Source organism: Ranitomeya variabilis, chromosome 7 (assembly GCF_051348905.1).
Source record: "Ranitomeya variabilis isolate aRanVar5 chromosome 7, aRanVar5.hap1, whole genome shotgun sequence".
In the NCBI taxonomy this organism is placed as follows: Eukaryota; Metazoa; Chordata; class Amphibia; order Anura; family Dendrobatidae; genus Ranitomeya; species Ranitomeya variabilis.
Window position 1 is genome coordinate 102,480,878 of NC_135238.1, and position 20,150 is coordinate 102,501,027.

The following is a 20,150-nucleotide window of genomic DNA, read 5'->3' on the forward strand; positions in this document are numbered from 1 at the left end:
TGATTTGTGTCAGAAAATACATTGATGTCTATGGAAACGCATGCGTTTTTGCGTACATGCGTTTGCTTGCGTTTTAAACGCATGTGTTTTTATAGAAAAAAAAAAAAAGAATACACCCTGATAAGCCACCCCCCACCATCAGGGTGATAAAGGGATCCTAACCCTAACCCTAGGGATCCAAACCCTAACCTTAACCCTACCCCTAACCCTACCCCTAACAATATGACAGTGAATACTCTCCGAGTTTATATTTTTAGCACTCTATAGCAATACCGTATATCTTGGGGTGTCCACATTGAACAAAGCTTTTTATTAGAAGAATGTCCTGGTCTCCAGGTCAACATAGTAGCCAATCCCTATGGATCCCTAGGGTTAGGGTTTGGATACCTAGGGGTAGGGTTAGGGTTAGGGGTAGGGTTTGGATCCCTAGGGTTAGGGGTAGGGTTAGGGTTTGGATCCCTAGGGTTAGGGGTAGGGTTATGGTTTGGATCCCTTTATCACCTTGATGGTGGGGGGTGGATTATCAGTGACCTGGTGACCAGGACATTTTTCTAATAAAAAGCTACCCCTAACCCTAGGGATCCTAACCCTATCCCTAAACCCTAGCTAATTCTATTAATAGTGGGTTTTCTAGTTGATTTTGATGATTGGCAGCTGTCACACACTTCTCAGCATGCATTTCAAAAACGCAAACACAGGAAAAAACGCATGCAAACGCGTCAAAACGCCGCATTTGTTTACTGCATGCAAAAACGCATGCATCTAAAAAATGCAGCGTTCGCACGCGCTTACATGCGTTTTTCACCACCTGCGTTTTTTTTACAAACGCTGCAGATCAAAATGCAAGTGTGAAACCAGCCTAATTCATTTAATAACTAGTGTCCCACGACAATCTCCCTTGGAGAGCTGTCACATCAGCAGATGTGACTGCTCTACAGGGGCTCCGGTGATTCAATGACAGGAGGTAATCCTCCACACTGCATCCCTCCGCGGAGTACAGCAGAGTTCATACTGTCACTTGTAGCACGCTGCATGGGGAAATTCTCACGCAGCAGTGCCATAAAGAGAGAGACTGAACTTATTCAACACTCAGGGATAACACTGCAGGAGCCACTGTCTCCTGTCAGTGTGTCACTGGAGGCCTATAGACTGTGTCGGACCAGGGATTATTTGTGTTGGTTTATTGTTTTTCTCTTTTTTACAGGAGATTGAGGGCATCACAGGAAATAGGTGTAACAATAAAAATGGTGAAACTGTGCTGTTTTATTTCATTAACATACTTTATTCTGGCTCTGTCTTTATTTAACCCTTTAACATCTATAGGATTAGTAATGGATAGGTGTCTTATTGACACCTGTCCATTACTAAGCCTGCTTGATGTCACCTTACAATACAAAGGTGACATTGATCCCCTATTACCCCATATGCCACCACTACAGGGCAGTTGGAAGAGAGAGGCTATGTGATGTAATTGGCTCATCTTACAGATGCACCATTTCTGGGGCAGCTGTGTTCTGGTGTTTGTAGCCAGGGGGCGGGGGGCAGTATCCATTTTCCCTTCCTAGGCTATGAATATCAGCCCACAGCTGTCTGCATAGCCTTTTCTGGCTATTATTTATAGGGGGATTTCACCTCATTTTTTTGGGGGGTCCCCCTATTTTAACAGCCAGTAAAGGCTAAATATACAGCTGTGGGCTGATATGCATAGCCTGGGAAGATACATGGGTATTAACCCCTTCCTAGACTAGAATCATCGGTCCCCAGTCGCTGGCTTCCCTCTCTGGTACAGAAAATTGTGCAGGAGCCCACACCATTTTTTTTTTTTTTTAATTGAACAGAGATTGCGATTAAGGCCGGGGTCACACTTGTGAGAAACACGCACGAGTCTCTCGCATCAATACCCCGCACTGCCGCCTGCACTTGGGAGTGGAGTGTACGGCTGCATGTATTTCAATGGAGCTGAACGCTCCGGTCCGAGTGTCGGGTACTGAGGTGCGAGTTTCAAGCAAATGTGACTCTGGCCTAACGCAGATTTTGTGTGTGTGTGTGTGTGTGTGTGTGTGTGTTTGTGTATTTAGTTTAACTTTTTATGTACCGTTTTAGTATGTTCATTACTAAACATCAGGCTTGGCATTTTCTATTTATTCATCTATCTATAGATAGATAAATCTATAGAAAGATATATCTATAGATAGATGGATTGATATAACGATATATAAACTATAGATAGATAGATCTATATATAGATCTATAGATAATAGATAGATCTATCTGTAGCTCTATCTATAGATCTATCTATCTGTGTGTGTAAACAATATTCTTCAATGGAGTATGTAAATGAAGAAGTTGGACAAGAAATGACATCACAATTCTTTTTTTTTTTTTTTTTTTACTAAATAATAGATCATTATTTAGCTTACAAAAACACATGAAAATCCAAAAACGCATCAAATCTGCACGGATTTGTACCTGCATTTTCTACCAATAGATGCAGAATCTGCACAGAAAATTCCACAGGCAAATCTGCAATGTTTGCAACAAAAAAAAAAAAAAAAAAATTCATGGTGCGTATCCGGTTTATAATACAGCCTAGGAATCTCATGGTTGAGTTTTCAGTGAGGAGAAGGGTATGAATGCAGCACGTTATAAGCAAATTCTGCAGGCAAATTTGCAATTATCATCCCGGAAGCTGCACATGGGGCGTACTTGGACGTTCCAACATGACAACGATCCAAAACACAAGGACAAGTTGACCTGTTAATGTCTACAGCAGAACAAAGTGAATTTTCTGGAGTGGCCATATCAGTCTCCTTACCTCAGCATCATTGAGCCACTCTGGTGACATCTCAAATGTGCAGTTCATAATAGACAGCCCAGGAATTTACAGTAACTGGATGATTTTTACTAAGAAGAGTGAGCAGGTTTACCATAATAATAATAATAATAATAATAATAATAATAATAATAATATTTTTTATTTATATAGCGCCAACATATTCCGCAGCACATTACAATTAAGCGGGGACATGTACAGACAAATTCAATACAAGTTAAGACAATTTAAACAGTGACATTAGGAGTGAGGTCCTTGCTCGCAAGCTTACAATCTACAAGTAAATGGGGGGGACACAATAGGTGAAAAGTGCTTGTTATTTCAGGTCTGGCAATTATAATAAATAGGGATTTTCATATAAAGCTGCATGATCCAGTCATCAGCCCGTGTGTTTAAGTGCAATAGTCAAGTATCAAGTGCAGTTATCATGTGCATGGAGGGTGTGGAGACAGATGAATAGTAGGGTGCAGATTTAGAATAATATTTAGAACGAGGGAGCAGGTCAAAGGTAGTTTACTGAGTAGTTGATGTGGTAGGCTTGTTTGAAGAGATGGGTTTTTAAAGTGTGCTTGAATCGGTCGGGGCTAGGTATCAGTCTGATTGTCTGGGGAAGTGCATTCCAGAGAGCTGGCGCAGCACAAGAGAAGTCTTGGAGACGGAGGTGCAAGGTTTGGATTACGGGGGATGTTAGTCTTAGGTCATTTGTAGAATGAAGGGCTTGTGTAGGGTGATAGACAGAGATGAGAGAGGAGATATAAGGCGGTGCAGAACTGTGGAGGGCTTCGTGTGTGAGAGAGAGGAGTTTATATTGGACCCTGTAGCGAACGGGTAGCCAGTGTAATGACTGGCACAAGATGGAGGCATCGGTGAAGCAGTTGGACAGAAATATGACCCTGGCTGCCGCATTCAAGATGGATTGTAATGGAGAAAGTTTGGTAAGAGGGAGGCTGATCAGAAGAGAGTTGCAGTAGTCCAGACGAGAATGAATAAGAGCGACAGTAAGAGTCTTAGCAGTTTCAAAGGTGAGAAAAGGTCGGATTCTGGAGATGTTTTTAAGATGCAGGTGACAAGAGCAAGTGAGTGATCGGATATAGGGAGTAAAGGAAAGTTTGGTGTCGAATACCATCTGAGAAAATAAAGAGCCTCTTCCACAACTACCACAAAAGATTTCAAGCTGCCATTTATGTTACAGGGGGCAATACACTGTGTTATGAAATGGGGTATGTGAACTTTTGATCAGGGTAATTTGGATGTTTTGGGTTGTCATTATGATTTAAAAAGGAGAAAACACAGTAGTTAGCAATAAATCGCTTAACTCAACCACTAACCATGAATGGAGAAAAATGTTTGGTGTTATCATTCATATTCTCTGAAAAAAGTCCAAGAAAGTAAAAATTCTGCCAGGGTATGTATACTTTTGAGCACAACTGTGTCATGAAACACTGAAGATGGTCTTCAAGTCTTTGCTTAAATTTGAAATAACAGGGACGATACCTAGAACTGAACATCCCTTAAAAAATGATGGAAGGTGTCATGAAAAGGGGGGTGACCTTTGGCCAGCACACGGCTATCACATGTGCAGGGGGCTTATTTTAGTTATCCCACCACTGCTGCAATGTGATGAAAACACAAACAAGGCTATTGACCTATCAATTTACCGCAGGGGCTTATTTTAGTTATCCCGCTGCTGCTACAATATGTTACGAGCTGCAGGGATTTATGTATATACCACTTTCCAGTTCCACTTCGGAACTTGCAGCTCTCCGGTGCCCCCCTTACCCTCAAGTCAGTCAGGGAACTACATCTAGGATAATTAGTCGCTGGATGGGCTGCTTCACTGTGGACTGGCTAGCAGCACGCTGCAGCGGGGGAATTATAAATGCTCAGGCCGCAGCCAGACAATAGCTTATAAAACCCTGTTCCATCTCTGCCAGCTTACCCACCTAGCCCAGAACACACTTCACTGCCACCAGCTCAGATTTCTCAACAGAGGGGTTCAAGCCAACCCAAATTAGTAGCGTAATTAACTTCAGGCCCGTGAAAAATGTGTTATAGAGCATAGAGAGATGACTAGTAATTTTATGGTTTACTCCAAAAGGTAGGCAGTGTTTACAAAAGGTATATAAAGATTTTGCAATATGAGACAGTATATGCAAAGCAATTAAAAAAAACAGTGATTAAAGAAGATTAACACTCACATATTGCTTAGATCATCCTAGCTATCCATGCTGGTGTGGAGGAGCCAGACATCCCAATTCATCAGAGGGTCCTGGTGCAACAGCTTCTCAGGCAAGACTGAAGGCTGGGCTGACTGGCTGTAACTTATACTTCTGGGCTTGTGACATCACTAAAGGGGCTAGTTTACCTGCACCCTCCCCTAGGTGCCAGGGTGCACATTTTGGCAAAAAACAATGTTTAATACTCATAAGTGTGTCTGAGAACCTAGCAGAATAACGACACACTTATCACTTATCTTATATTGAAATTAGCTTTCTAATGAGTCTAAACTTGGGCTAGCTATTCCACTCTGTTTAGGAGCAATCTGCACTTTGCACTCGTTGGTTGCATTTAGCTGCTAGCGCTTACAGTGATTGACAGATCTACCGATGGACATTCATAGTATGTACTCCTTATATGTCTAGCCCAAATCGGTGGCCCAATATATCACTATAATAGAGCAAAGAAATCCTTGCCGTGTGGAAGGGCCTTACACCAGTTTTAGCTGGTACTAGCTGGGAGGATTGTCTGCTGCAGCTACGAGGACCATAAAAATTATTTTGGGAGGGTGGAAATGATGGGCTTGGGATTCACACACACATAGCAGCAGGCAGAAGAGAAGGGGGGGTCGGAATTGCCCACAGGGTGTGTCTTGTAAAGGTAGGCAGACTCAAACATGGCATATTCACATTATTGTGACTGAAGGACAAAGACATTTTGTTCTGGAGGCTGCTAAAAGGCCCACAGCAACATTAAGGAAGCTGCAGGAATCTATGGAAAGTACCAATGTGTAGTGCATGTGACAACAGTCTCCTATATTTCTCACATGTCTGGGATAGGGTGGAAAGACAGAAGCCTTTTCTTATAAAGAAAACCATCCAAACCTGTGTATTATTTGCCAAAACATTAATCAAGTTTGCCAATCAAAAGCATGTGGGAAAATGTGTTATGGACTGATGAGACCAAGTTTGAACTTTTCGACCATAATTCCAAAATGTATTTGTGGTGCAAAGTAGAGTTTAAAGGGACCTCCAGGGTCATTATGTCCAACCCCCTGCTCAATGCAGGAGTCACTAAACCATCTCAGACAGATGTCTGTCCAGCCTCTGTTCCATTGAAGGAGAGCTCACCACCTCTTGTGGCAAAGGTTTTTTTTTTTTAATATCTAATCTGTATCTTCTCCATTTCAGTTTCATTGCATTGTTTTTAGTGTTTCCATGTGCAAATGTGAATAAGGATGATGCCTCTAAAATGTGACATCCATTCAGATATTTGTAGACCACTATTACGTCTCCTCTTAGCTTTATTTTTTGCAAGCTAAACTTTGTCATATTCTTTAACAGTTCCCCATAGGACATATTTTGCAGGCTGCTTACTATCCTGGTAGCTCTTCTCTAAACTTGCTCCAGTATTTCTATGTCTTTTTTTAAAATGGGGTGGCCAGAACTGGACACAGTTTTCCAGAATCCCCCACAACCAACACTCTTTTTCTTCTTCACCAAATTGCTTCTCTCTCTTTAAGAGGTTTTTGATTTCTTGGTGTAGTGTTCTTTGTGGACAAAGCACTTATTTGATGTGCATCTTCATAGTTGTCATGTGCGAGAGTCTGGTAATGGTTGTGCAGCGGTATGGGTGCTGACTGCCTCCTCATTCTACTACTTCCATTTTTCTTCTTCTGCAGGTAGATTGAAAGGTGCTTATTTTTGAATATTCTGAATAGTTATTTATAGTCTGTCATGAGTTTCTGCAGGAACACAGAAAAGTTCTTCTCTTACAACATTCTGACAAAAGTCTTCTGCTCTGTAAAGGAAATCCTCATCTAATTTGATGAGCTCCGGTGTACCTATTCTATCCTGAAGACTTTGCACCATTTCCTCTAAAAAAGTCACAAGCTTGCTTTTCTTGTGCGTAAACTTCATCTTTTCCTCTGGCAAGTCTGTAAGCATAAAGCACTCATTAAAGCTCATTATATGGGAAATTGCAATCTCCATGTTAAACAAAATTAGTTTCTGTAAGGCTTCTTTCACACTAGCGTCGGGCTCGGCCCGTCGCTGTGCGTCGGGCCGACGTTCCCGACGCTAGCGTTGTCTCCGCCGCACAACGGGGTCAGCGGATGCATTTTTCCAGCGCATCCGCTGCCCCATTGTGAGGTGCGGGGAGGTGGGGGCGGAGTTCCGGCCGCGCATGCGCGGTCGGAAAAAGCGGACCGTCGTGAGCAAAAAACGTTATATGTAGCGTTTTTTGCTCCCGACAGTCCGCCACTGCACGACGCATCCGTCGCACGACGGGTGCGACGTGTGTCAATCCGTCACAATGCGTCGCTTAATGTTAATCAATGGCGGAAAAACGCATCCTGCGAACACTTTTGCAGGATGCGTTTTTTCGGCAAAACGACGCATTGTGACGGAATGCAGTTAACGCTAGTGTAAAAGTAGCCTTAAATCACCATAAAGATTTGCACACCGTTATGTACTATGCAACATCAAAAGATTACCATACCGAGAAAATGAGAATTATGCAATGGGGCTGCTTTTCAGCAGCTTTAACTTGGGCTTTTGGTGGAGGTGGAGAAAATAATGAACGGTTCCAAATATCAGTCTTAATTTGCATAAAAACCTTCAGTCCTCTGCCAAAAAAAACTGTAAATTAGGAATTTCATCTTTCAACATAACGACCCTAAGCATTTCTCCAAATCGACAAAAGAATGATTCCACTAAACCTGACCTGAATTCAGTCTGTGGATTGACCTGAAGAGGGCACGGTACATAGGAGATGCCCTTGCGGTCTGACAGATTGGAGCATTTCCGCAAAAAAGAGTGGACAAAGATTGCCAGTTTTAGATGTGCCTAGTTAACAAGGCTAAATTCTGTCATAAATTCAAAGGGTTCTTAAAAAAATATTAGCTTAAGTGTGTGCATATTTATGCAACCACATTATTTTAGTTATTTTTTTTTATTTTTCTACTCAAGATTTATTTTTCATTTAAAATGTACAAATTACGCACAACTTGTCACAGCATTCAATCTGTAAAGATATATGCAAATTGCCTCTTCAGCAAGGATGTGGACATAGTCTAGTGCCACCTATTGGAAGTAGCAATTCTAAAAGTCAATATTGACCCTTTAATGAACCTTGCCTTTCGACTTGTTATAAAAGTTAAGCCAGAATCTCAATTTTCAGACACAGCGTTTCGGGGCATTGCCCCTTGTCAGTGTGAACTTGTGCAGATTTTTGCACTGATGATGGGTAACACCCTGAAGCACTGTATCTGCAAATTGAGATTCTGGTTTGACTTTTATCCTAAGTCATATTGCAAGATTCATTAAAGGGTCAATAATGATTTTTTTAGGATTGCTACTTCTAATAGTTTGGCACTAGAGTTTAAGTCATATTTCTATCTGTAGATTTGTTGCATATTTAATTTCACAGAGGAGCATTGCATGACATATAAGCCTCCTTACACTGAAATGCCAAGTATACCATTCTCCAAAAGGACAAATGTTACCACTTAGATTAAAGATATAAAACATTCTGAAAGAATTATTCCTTGTAATTCTTAACATGACAAAAATAGGGCATTTTAACAGGGGTGAGTAGACTTTATATCCACTATATATAATCTATATGCACATAGTAAATGTAGAATTATCAAATGTAATGATATATTATAAAAAGATTTTTTTTTTAAAATCTGATTTTACTAATCACATGTTTCCATTTCCTGATTAATATTAATTACTAATGGATAGTTACTCTTTGCAGAAATGAAATCTACTATTTACAGATTACACGTGCCATGGTCACATGAGGATATAATTAGAGTACCAAGGTAATTTATCTTGTATTAAGTGTGTTAACATGTTTATCAATTAAATATTTAAAGTATTAAATATGTTTCAATGTATAACGCCTAGTCGGAATTAACATTGTACATGTTTAATGCACACAAACAAACAAATAAATAAAACTTTATTCAGTGTGCCCCATGGTATGAATTTTGAGCTACTTTCCTGCTGCACAGAATATACTTTCAGAATTAAATTACTGTCCTTAGTGCACAGTTTGATCAGATTTTGTAAGCTCATCTGCTCGTGACAAGGCAACTCCTATACATGGAAACCTATACTATTGGACTTCCCTCTCCTTGACCTAGGCCTTGAAATTAAAAAAACAAAGAAAATAAAGGTAAAACCCAGCTCTTACTGAAAACAGCCTTGGGCAAATGGAAAGAATGCCTAGCCAATGCGGAGATTTGTAGTGTAGTTCAAAATTCATATCTACTATATAATTGTCTAAGGGTCCCTTCCGTCTGTCTGTCCTTCTGTCTGTGTCACGGATATTCATTGGTTGCGGCCTCTGTCTGTCATGGAATCCAAGTCGCTGATTGGTCGTGGCAAAACAGCCACGACCAATCAGCGATGGGCACAGTCCGGCGGAAAAATGGTCGCTCCTTACTCCCCGCAGTCAGTGCCCGCTCCATACTCCTCTCCAGTCTGCCCTCACACAGGGTTAATGGCAGCGGTAACGGACCGCGTTATGCCGTGGTGTAACGCACTCTGTTACCGCTGCTATTAACCCTGTGTGACCAACTTTTTACTATTCATGCTGCCCGTGCTTTTGGAGGCATGCACCCGTAAGTTAGGTGGGCTCTCATCGCTTCTGAGGTGATAAACGTGGACACAATTTGTGGTTTCGGTGCACTATGGGGCTCAGAAGGGAAAAGGGCATTTGGCTTTGAGAGCAGAAAATTTGCTGAATTTATTTTGGCTGGTGAGGAGCCATTTTGCTTTTCCACAACCTTTGTGCTACCAGTAACGTGAAAACCCCCTATATTTCTGATGACAGACCTGAGTGAGGGCTTGCTTTTTTGTGGATTGAGTTGAAGCTTTTATTGGGAGCACTTTACATAACGTTTGGGATCACATTTATACATCGCTCTATGCTGACCACTTACTTTGGCTTTTCCATCTAAATCTGAGTAATGTGATTCAGTTGAAACCCCCGAGGAATCCATTCACTATAAAGAGGCAGAAGAGTTACTCTGGATTCTGTCTGGCCTCTGTTCAGCGGTGTCCCTTTCAGACGTGCATAACACTGTGACCGTCGCCACTTTGTGCAAGCCTAAAAAGACTGACACTGCCAGATCACAGGTCAGACAGCCTCCACAGTGCCTCCATCTGCCTCATTATAAGGAACGTTCCTCCAGAGGTTCCATCTGAATCACGTATTTCAGAGATTTACACAGAAACTCTGGTGCCAAGCACTCAGTGCAGAGAACAGGATTAATGTGTGCCATACTACGATTTTTGGGTGGTCAGAATGTATAAATGAACAACATGTGAATAATTGGATTTAGTATATTTTTTACACTGCTCCTCATGTGGAATGAGTGATTAGGCAACTTTATTCTTCGGGTCAGTGTGGTTACAGCAATACCAGATTTAGGCTGCCGTCACACTAGCAGTATTTGGTTAGTATTTTACATCAGTATTTGTAAGCCAAAATGGAACAATTACAGGAAAAATATAATAGAAACATATGCAACACTTCTGTATGTATCACTCACTCCTGGTTTTGGCTTACAAATACTGATGTAAAATACTGACCAAATACTGCTAGTGTGGCAGCTGCCTTATATTGGGTTTTTATGTTTGGCTGCAGTCACACACACTATAAGACTTTTTTTTTGCACAAAAAAAAAAAAAAATAGTTTTTGCATCACCATATTTTGAGAGCTATAATTTTTCCTTATATTTGACCCACAGTCATGTGACTGCTTGTTTTTTTTTTCCGGATGAGTTGACGTTTTATTGGTACCATTTTCGGGCACATGAAATCTTTTTATATCTTTCTATTCCGATTTTTGGGAGGCAGAATTAACAAAAACCAGCAATTCAGGATTTTATTTTCGGGGGGGGGGTTATTATTATTATTTATTATTATGCATTTTTATAGCGCCATTTATTCCATGGCGCTTAACATGTGAAATACGGGGCAAATATAGACAAATACATTAGACATGAGCAAAAAAAAAAACAAGGCACACGGGTACATAAGGAGGGAGGACCCTGCCCGCGAGGGTTGTTCCTTATGTGGTATAATTGATAAGGCAGTTTTATTTTTTGGGTTAGTATGATTACAGTGATACCTCATTTATGTTGGATTTTATGTTTTGCCGCTTTTACACAATAAAAACTATTTTATAGAAAAATAATTATTTTTGCATTGCTTTATTCTGAGAGTTATATCTTTTTTTTTATTTTTTTTACTAATGGAGCTGTATGGTGGCTTGCTTTTTGCGGAACAAGATAACGGTTTCAGCGATACCACGTTTATGTATGTCCACATTTTTTATCGCACTTCATTCCACTTTTTGTTAGGCAGTATGATGATAAAGAATGTTTTTTGCCTTGTTTTTTTATTTTATTTCACTAAAGGGGTTAACTAGTTTTATAGGTTGGGTTGTTGTGGACGTGGCAACATGTGTACTTTTATTGTTTATATATTTTTTATATATTTTTCCATACAATTTTTTTTTACTTATATTTACAATATATTTTGATTTTTGTATTATTTTTGATTTATTTTATTTTACTTTGTCTCACTATGCCACTATGGGACTATCATTTTTTGCAGGCCGATTGCTTCTACAGCATGGGGATGCAGCAGCATCCTTCTGCTTTACAAACTGTCGGCTCTGCACTGACATAGAAAGTTGCTGATTATGCACTGAGCATTATCAGCAACTTTCCTAACTCTAGTGATCCGGATGTCGTCATGACGACATTGGGTCACCATGGCACCAATTGGGACCCTTTGTCACGCCGTGGGGTCTCAGATCCAGTGGAAGATGAGCGGTCATCCCTGTGCCGGCTCCTGGAATACTGTGAACGCTGTAACAATATATAGGTACTAAGGAATCTGATAGCGTGGGATAAAATCAGTCTGAGAGCAAAGCTGCAGTAAAAGATGTATTTAAACAAAGCAGAAATGCAAACAAAGCTAACACAGATATCCCTGCAGTTGTAACAAGGTGCTCAGCACAATATGGTAAACAGGAGAGAAAACAGAACTAACACAGATATCCCTGCAATTGTAACGAGATGCTCAGCACAATATAGTAAATCACAGCACAGTGGATTGCGGGACGCGACCGCTAATATGAACCAGTCCAGCAAGGATATGACGAGGGGGCAAACAAGACACTTGACAAGGATGTCCAGTAGGTTATTAGTGGAAATGCACATAGTACTTAAACTAGGGAATCCAGCAGAAGTGAAGTAGAAATGCACACAGTACTTAACGAGGAAATCCAGCAAAACTTGATCCCACGTGCGCACAACACTTGTTTGTGGAAGTTCAATAATATGCAGGTGGTGCATTCAGCATGAAGTCCTGGTGAAAGAGGATGAAGGGAAAAAGAGGGAGAGCGCTATCTAAGCGTAGTAGATAAGTACAAAACTCTCTTGGTGAGAAAAGCAACACTGGAATCTTGCTCACCTGATTTGGTTGTGCAAAGAGGCGCATCACTGGGAAAAGCTTAGCAAACAAGGGAAATCCTTCCACAGGTGTGCTGCCAGTCGCAGCAGTTCCAGAGGTGAGATGCAGCTCAAAGGGGCGAGGCAGACTGCCGAGTAGTGAGCAGCTGAAGCAGGGAGTTCTCCAGAACACAGGCAGAAGCTCAGGAGCCAGCAGCACAAAATACCCAAGCACAGAACACCACATGACTCGGACTTAAATAATCAGGACAGACAGGAAGTTCCATGACAGGGTGAGATCCAAGACTCCATCTTGGATCAGGGCGAACAGGAACAAGGGAAGTCCGGAATCCTTACAATTGCGTTCAATCGCAACATTTAGTGATTTAACCCCTTAACCCCCAGAGCTTTTTTCGGTATTGTTTTTTTGTTTTTTGCTCCCCTTCTCAGAGCCATAACATTATTTTTCCATCAATATGGCAATGTGAGGGCTTGTTTTTTGTGGGAAGAGTTGTACTTTTGAATGACACCATTGATTTTACCATGTTGTGTACTAGAAAACTGGAAAAATTCAAGTGCAGTGAAATTGCAAAAAAAATGCAATTCCACATTTTTTTTTCCCTTTGGCTTTTTTACTAGGTTCACTAAATGCTTAAACTGACCAGCCGTTATAATTCTTCCAGTCATTATGAGTCTATAGACACCAAACATGTCTAGGTTCTTTTTTTATCTAAGTGGTGAAAAAAAATGTTTAAAAAGTGGTGAAAAAAATGTTTAAATAAAAATTGTGTAATTTTTCAATACGCGTAGTGGCTCCATTTCTCGTGATCTTGGGTTGGGTGAGGGCTTATTTTTGCACGCCAAGCTGACATTTTTAGTGATACAATTTTGGTGCAGATACGATCTTTTGATCACTCTTTTTTGGAAGTGCATTTGAACAGCAAGGTAGATTGCTGTTGAGTGGAAATAGAGAAAAAAAAATCTATAAATCTTCAGCATAGTGAGTGTGAACGAGCTGAGTGTGACCTGAGTGTAAGTGTGAACGGCGGTAAGTGTGAATTGTGATTCAGTGACTTTGGAATCAGGGAGTTTCCAAGGGAGGAATTGCTGTCTGTTTTTTATTAATACTTTGTATTTATTTTTTATTTAACGTTTCTGTGTGGTGCAATCCCCATTAGGAAATGTGCTCCACTATTGTTAATGCCATCCAGTGCACATCTTGCCACATGTATGCAGTCCTTGATCAGCTGGTCGAGGGTGCATACTGCTGTGCGAGATGTGAGCACGTTGAGCATTTGGAAGCCCAGATTCTGGATCTAAATGTGCAGCTGGCAACACTGAGATCAATTGACAACATGGACAGGAGTCTTCTGCTTACTGAGCAGACGCTCAATGGGATAGATGAGGGGGTGGGTGGTAGGATGGAGTTGCAGGACAGTGAAGTAGCAAGCTGGGTGACATTTAGGAAGCGGGGTAGAGGGAAGAGTGCCAGGGAGGCTAGTCCTGATCTGGCACTCCCTAACAAGTTTGCTAAGTTGGCAGATGAGGGGGATGCCAGTACAGGGGTAGCATTGCTGCAGCCAGGCATGTCCTCTAAAAGCTGGAGGAGTGACTGCTCCAGTTAGGAGGGAAATAGGAGAGCAGGTCAGGCCAGACAGGTACTGGTAGTGGGGGACTCAATTATTAGTGGAACAGATAGGGCAATCTGTCACAAAGACAGGGATCGTCGAACGGTGTGCTGCCTACCTGGCGCTCGAGTCCGACACATCGCTGATCGGGTGGACAGATTACTGGGAGGGGCTGGTGAGAACCCAGCGGTCATGGTGCACATTGGCACAAATTACAAAGTTAGAGGTAGGTGGAAGGTCCTTAAAGATGATTTCAGGGAATTAGGCTGCAAGCTGAAAGCAAGGACCTCTAACGTGGTATTTTCCGAAATACTGCCTGTACCACGTGCCACGCCAGAGAGGCAACGGGAGATTAGGGAGGTTAATAAGTGGCTCAAGAATTGGTGTAGGAAGGAGGGGTTTGGGTTCCTGCAGAATTGGGCTGACTTCTCAGTGGGCTACAGGCTCTACGCTAGGGACAGGCTGCATCTCAATGGGGAAGGTGCAGCTGTGCTGGGGGAGAAAATGGCTAGAAGGTTGGAGGAGTGTTTAAACTAGGGAATGGGGGGAGGGTATTCAATTTATAGGAGGGGAAGATAGTGCAGATAGAGACCTGGGCACAAATAAGGAAGTTGGGGTGGCGGTGGCATGGGAGGTGGGGTTAGAACAGTTAATAATTTAAGAAAGTATAGAGGTACAGAGAGGAACATCAAGTGTATGTATACTAATGCCAGAAGCCTCGCCAACAAAATGGACGAATTAGAACTAATGTTGTTGGAGCATAATTATGACATGGTGGGGATATCTGAAACATGGCTGGATGAGAGCCATGACTGGGCTGTTAACTTGCAGGGCTATAGCCTGTTCAGAAATGACCGTACAGATAAGCGAGGGGGTGGGGTGTGTCTATATGTAAAATCGTCCTTAAAACCCATCCTGCGTGATAATATAGGTGAATTTAATGAAAATGTAGAGTCCCTGTGGGTGGAGATAAGGGGAGGGGGAAAAAATAATAAATTACTGATAGGGGTTTGTTATAAATCTCCAAAAATATTGGAAGCAATGGAGAATATCCTCGTAAAGCAAATGAAGCTGCGACTCAAGGAGAAGTCATTATTATGGGGGACTTCATCTACCCTAAAATAGATTGGGGAACAGAAACCTGCAGTTCCAGCAAAGGTAATCGGTTTTTGACAACTATGAGAGACAATTAACTTTCACAACTGGTTCAGGACCCAACAAGAAGGGGGGCACTGCTAGACCTAATATTAACCAACAGGCCAGACCGCATATCAAATATAAGAGTTGGGGGTCACTTGGGGAATAGTGATCACAAAATAATAAGTTTTTGTGTATCCTTTAATAAGATGTGTAGTAGAGGGGTGACAAGGACACTAAACTTCAGGAGGGCAAATTTCCAACGGATGAGAGAGGATCTTGGTGCAATTAACTGGGACGATATCCTGAGACATAAAAATACACAAAGAAAATGGGAGATGTTTATTAGCATCCTGGATAGGACCTGTGCACAGTATATACCGTATGGGAATAAACATACTAGAAATAGGAGGAAACCAATGACTTTTTTCATCAGTATTTACACAATAAAATCCCATGGCAGACAATATGATCAGTGATAACAAAAATTCCCCATTAAATGTCACCTGCTTAACCCAGCAGGAAGTATGGTGGCGTCTAAAAATCACTAAAATTGACAAATCTCTGGGCCCGGATGAGATACACCCTCGAGTACTGCAGGAATTATGTACAGTCATTGATAGACCATTATTTTTAATCTTTAAAGAGTCCATAATAACAGGGTCTTTACCACAGGACTGGCGTATAACAAATGTGGTGCCAATATTCAAAAAGGGGACAGAAACTGAACTCGGTAATTATAGGCCAGTAAGCTTAACCTCTACTGTGGGTAAAATTCTGGAGGGTTTTCTAAGAGATGCTATACTGGAGTATCTGAAGAGGAATAACCTCATGACCCAGTATCAGCACGAGTTTACTAGGGACCGTTCATGTCAGACTAATTTGATCAGCTTCTATGAAGAGGTAAGTTCCGGACTGGACCAAGGGAACCCAGTAGATGTAGTGTATATGGACTTTTCAAAAGCTTTTGATACGGTGCCACACAAAAAATTGATACATGAAATGAGAATAATGGGGATAGGGGAAAATATGTGTAAGTGGGTTGAGAGCTGGCTCAGGGATAGTAAACAAAGGGTGGTTATTAATGGAGCACACTCGGACTGGGTCGAGGTTAGCAGTGGGGTACCACAGGGTCAGTATTGGGCCCTCTTCTTTTTAACATATGTATTAATGACCTTGTAGGGGGCATTCAGAGTAGAATTTCAATATTTGCAGATGACACTAAACTCTGCAGGGTAATCAATACAGAGGAGGACAATTTTATATTACAGGATGATTTATGTAAACTAGAAGCTTGGGCTGATAAACGGCAAATGAGCTTTAATGTGGATAAATGTAAGGTCATGCACTTGGGTAGAAGTAATAAGATGTATAACTATGTGCTTAATTCTAAAACTCTGGGCAAAACCGTCAATGAAAAAGACCTTAGTGTATGGATGGATGACAAACTCATATTCAGTGGCCAGTGTCAGGCAGCTGCTATAAAGGCAGATAACATAATAGTATGTATTAAAAGAGGCATAGATGCTCATGAGGAGAACATAATTTTACCTCTATACAAGTCACTAGTTCGAAAACACTTAGAATACTGTGCACAGCTCTGGTCTCCGGTGTATAAGAAAGACATAGCTGAACTAGAGTGGGTGCAGAGAAGAGCAACCAAGGTTATTAGAGGACTGGGGGTCTGCAATACCAAGATAAGTTATTACACTTGGGGCTGTTTAGTTTGGAAAAACGAAGACTAAGGGGTGATCTTATTTTAATGTATAAATATATGAGGGGACAGTACAAAGACCTTTCTGATGATCTTTTTAATCATAGACCTGAGACAGGGACAAGGGGGCATCCTTTACGTCTGGAGGAAAGAAGGTTTAAGCATAATAACAGACGCAGATTCTTTACTGTAAGAGCAGTGAGACTATGGAACGCTCTGCCTTATGATGTTGTAATGAGTGAGTCATTACTTAAATTTAAGAGGCAACTGGATACCTTTCTGGAAAAGTATAATGTTACAGGGTATATACACTAGATTCCTTGATATGGTGTTGATCCAGGGAACTTGTCTGATTGCTGTATGTGGAGTCGGGAAGGAATTTTTTTCTCCAATGTGGAGCTTACTCTTTGCCACATGTTTTTTTTTTTGCCTTCCTCTGGCATGTTAGGGCATGGTAGGTTAGGCTATGGGTTGAACTAGATGGACTCAAAGTCTTCCTTCAACCTAAATAACTATGTAACTATGTATGTAACTATGAGATGCAGAGTCTGTTCAATTCATGCGAATCCGAACTATGATGTGCTGTTTCATCTTGAAGTGCAAAGGGGTTAAACAAATTACATATAAAAAAATATATCTCTGTGTAGAGGTGGATTAACGAGACAATAAGCCATGGGACTTTCTCAAAAATAAGCCCTCCTATGCTACTGCTGGGCTGCAAAGCTGCTTTTATGTGCTTCAAAGTTCTGGTTAAGCAGTAAACCATTGTTTTTCTGGTTTGAATAAGGCTAGATTCACACATCAATTGTAGCTATCCATCTGTGGGCTTTTTTTTTTTTTTTAAACCACATACTAATTAGTACACCATGTTCCAAATTTTTATGCAAATGATATTTTTCTCGGATTTTCCTAAATGGTCAGTGCAAATGACAGTCAGTGTAATAAAACTCATCACCCGTTAGATTGTACATCAAATTTTATTGAAGAAACCTTCCAATGATAACAGTATAATCTCCAAAATGAATAAAAACTCAAAATACACTTTTCCAAATTATTAGGCACAGTAGAATTTCTAAACCTTTGTTTTAAAGAACTGAAAATGCTCTTTTGTGGAATTTGCAGCATTATGAGGTCAAATTCACTGAACAGAAAAGCTATTTAACTCCAAAACATCCTAACAGGCTAAGTTACATGTTAACATAGGAACCCGTCTTTGATATCACCTTCACAATTCTTGCATCCATTGAACTTGTGAGTTTTTTGAGAGTTTCTGCTTGTATTTCTTTGCATGATGTCAGAATAGCCTCCCAGAGCTGCTGTTTTGATGTGAACTGCCTCCCACCCTCATAGATCTTTTGCTTGATGATACTCCAAAGGTTCTCTATAGGGTTGAGGTCAGGGGAAGATGGTGGCCACACCATAAGTTTATTTCCTTTTTTGCCCATGGCAGCCAATGACTCAGAGGTATCCTTTGCAGCATGAGATGGTGCATTGTCAGCATGAAGATGATTTTGCTCCTGAAGTCACGTTTCTGCTTTTTATACCATGGAAGAAAGTCAGTCAGAAAAGCTATATACTTTGCAGAGGTCATTTTCACACCTTCAGGAACCTTAAATGGCCCTACCAGCTGTTTCCCCATGATTCCGGCCGAAAACATGACTCTTTCACCTCCTTGCTTTTGTCACACAATCTTGCCTTATGCAGGCGTGTACTATGGAGGACAGAGAATGAACTTCAATCCAATATTGCAGCCAGCATGCAGCCAGCGGGTAAGGAAAGAGTGAATCAAACACCCGAAAACCCCGCCCCTATGGCTGAAAATTGTCCCCTCCAAATTCAGGTGACATTGTCCCTTTAATAATGTGTAACATCATTTTTAAGTAGTGTTCCTTTATTTAGAATTACCTGGAAAACTAATTATCACATGTGTTTAAGATTGATTTCAGTGATCCATTGAGCCCTGAGACACAATACCATCCACGAGTTTATATGAAAAACAAAATAATTAAATCTTTGACACTTAAATCCAATTTGCATAATAATTTGTAACATGGTGTAGAGTATCATTGATCTTTACACATATCCATTTTAAAAACAGATTATTATTTATATAGCACTGTTGATTCCAATTATTCTGTTTGTCTGATCTGTGAAACTCAGTGTTCAATCTTTTCAAATATTTTCCACTTATAATGTCACCCATAATCTGTACAAATCCATTGAAAAAAACTGAAATTATTTTGAGTATGAAATAAAACTAACATAATGTGGTTGCATAAGTGTGAACACACTCTTACTAAATAGTAGTCAGTACACAGCTGTCATCTTTTAGGGCACAGTCAGACTGCCATATAACACGGATGACTATCATATCACAATGCTCGGCCTGGCCTTCTGCTCTCCTGACAGCATGCATTTCTATGCAGCTGTCACACTCGGGACAGGAGAATCACCATCCGTGTTATAAGGCTGTCTGACTGTGCCCTTAAAGGGATTATAATTAACTCCATATATAGTTTAGCTGTTCTAGTAAGGTTTTACTGACTGTCATAGAAAATATTAAAAACCCTTGAGGTCCTGCATATCCCTCCATCCTTTTGTTTACTCTCTCATTTGCCATAAGGAAAAAAAATCTAGCACTCAAAGCTGCATTTGTGCAAGATGGCAGTGCACAAAGAGATGTGAAGCAGCTTAATTAACATGCAAGGAGTCCTCTTTATGGCCAGGTGACTGAAGAGGATGTGTATTGTGCATAGACAGAGAGACAGAAAAAGGCTTATTAGGTTTTGAGTGAATTAAATGAAGATCTGACACCCTTTAGATATACCCATGGTCACTGCAGTTACAATAATAAAGCACAGATGATATGTTGCCGTAAAAAAAACATAGCATATTGGAATTTCTATAGATCTGATATTAATAAGATGCACATTGTCAGCACCGTGGTTAAACCACACCAAAAGGCCCCAAAGCCATAGGGGCCATAATATAATTGCCAGCAGCTAGGCCATGTTTGGTCTCTAAGCATACAGTGGGTATGAAAAGTTTTTATACTCCTTTAAATTTTAAACTCTTTGTTTCATTGCAGCCATTTTGTAAATTCAAAAAAGTTCATTTTTTTCTCATTAATTTACATTCTGCAT

General features: G+C 40.7%; 1 protein-coding gene across 1 annotated transcript in view; it reads left to right on the forward strand.

Annotated features, from left to right (window-relative positions):
* PGAP1 (post-GPI attachment to proteins inositol deacylase 1) overlaps nt 1–20,150 on the forward strand; it is a 1,745,445-nt gene that overhangs the window by 1,073,238 nt on the left and 652,057 nt on the right. The window contains exon 17 of the mRNA XM_077275621.1: nt 8,813–8,879. Coding sequence (XP_077131736.1) covers nt 8,813–8,879 — 67 coding nt within the window. The remainder of the gene's footprint in view (nt 1–8,812; nt 8,880–20,150) is intronic.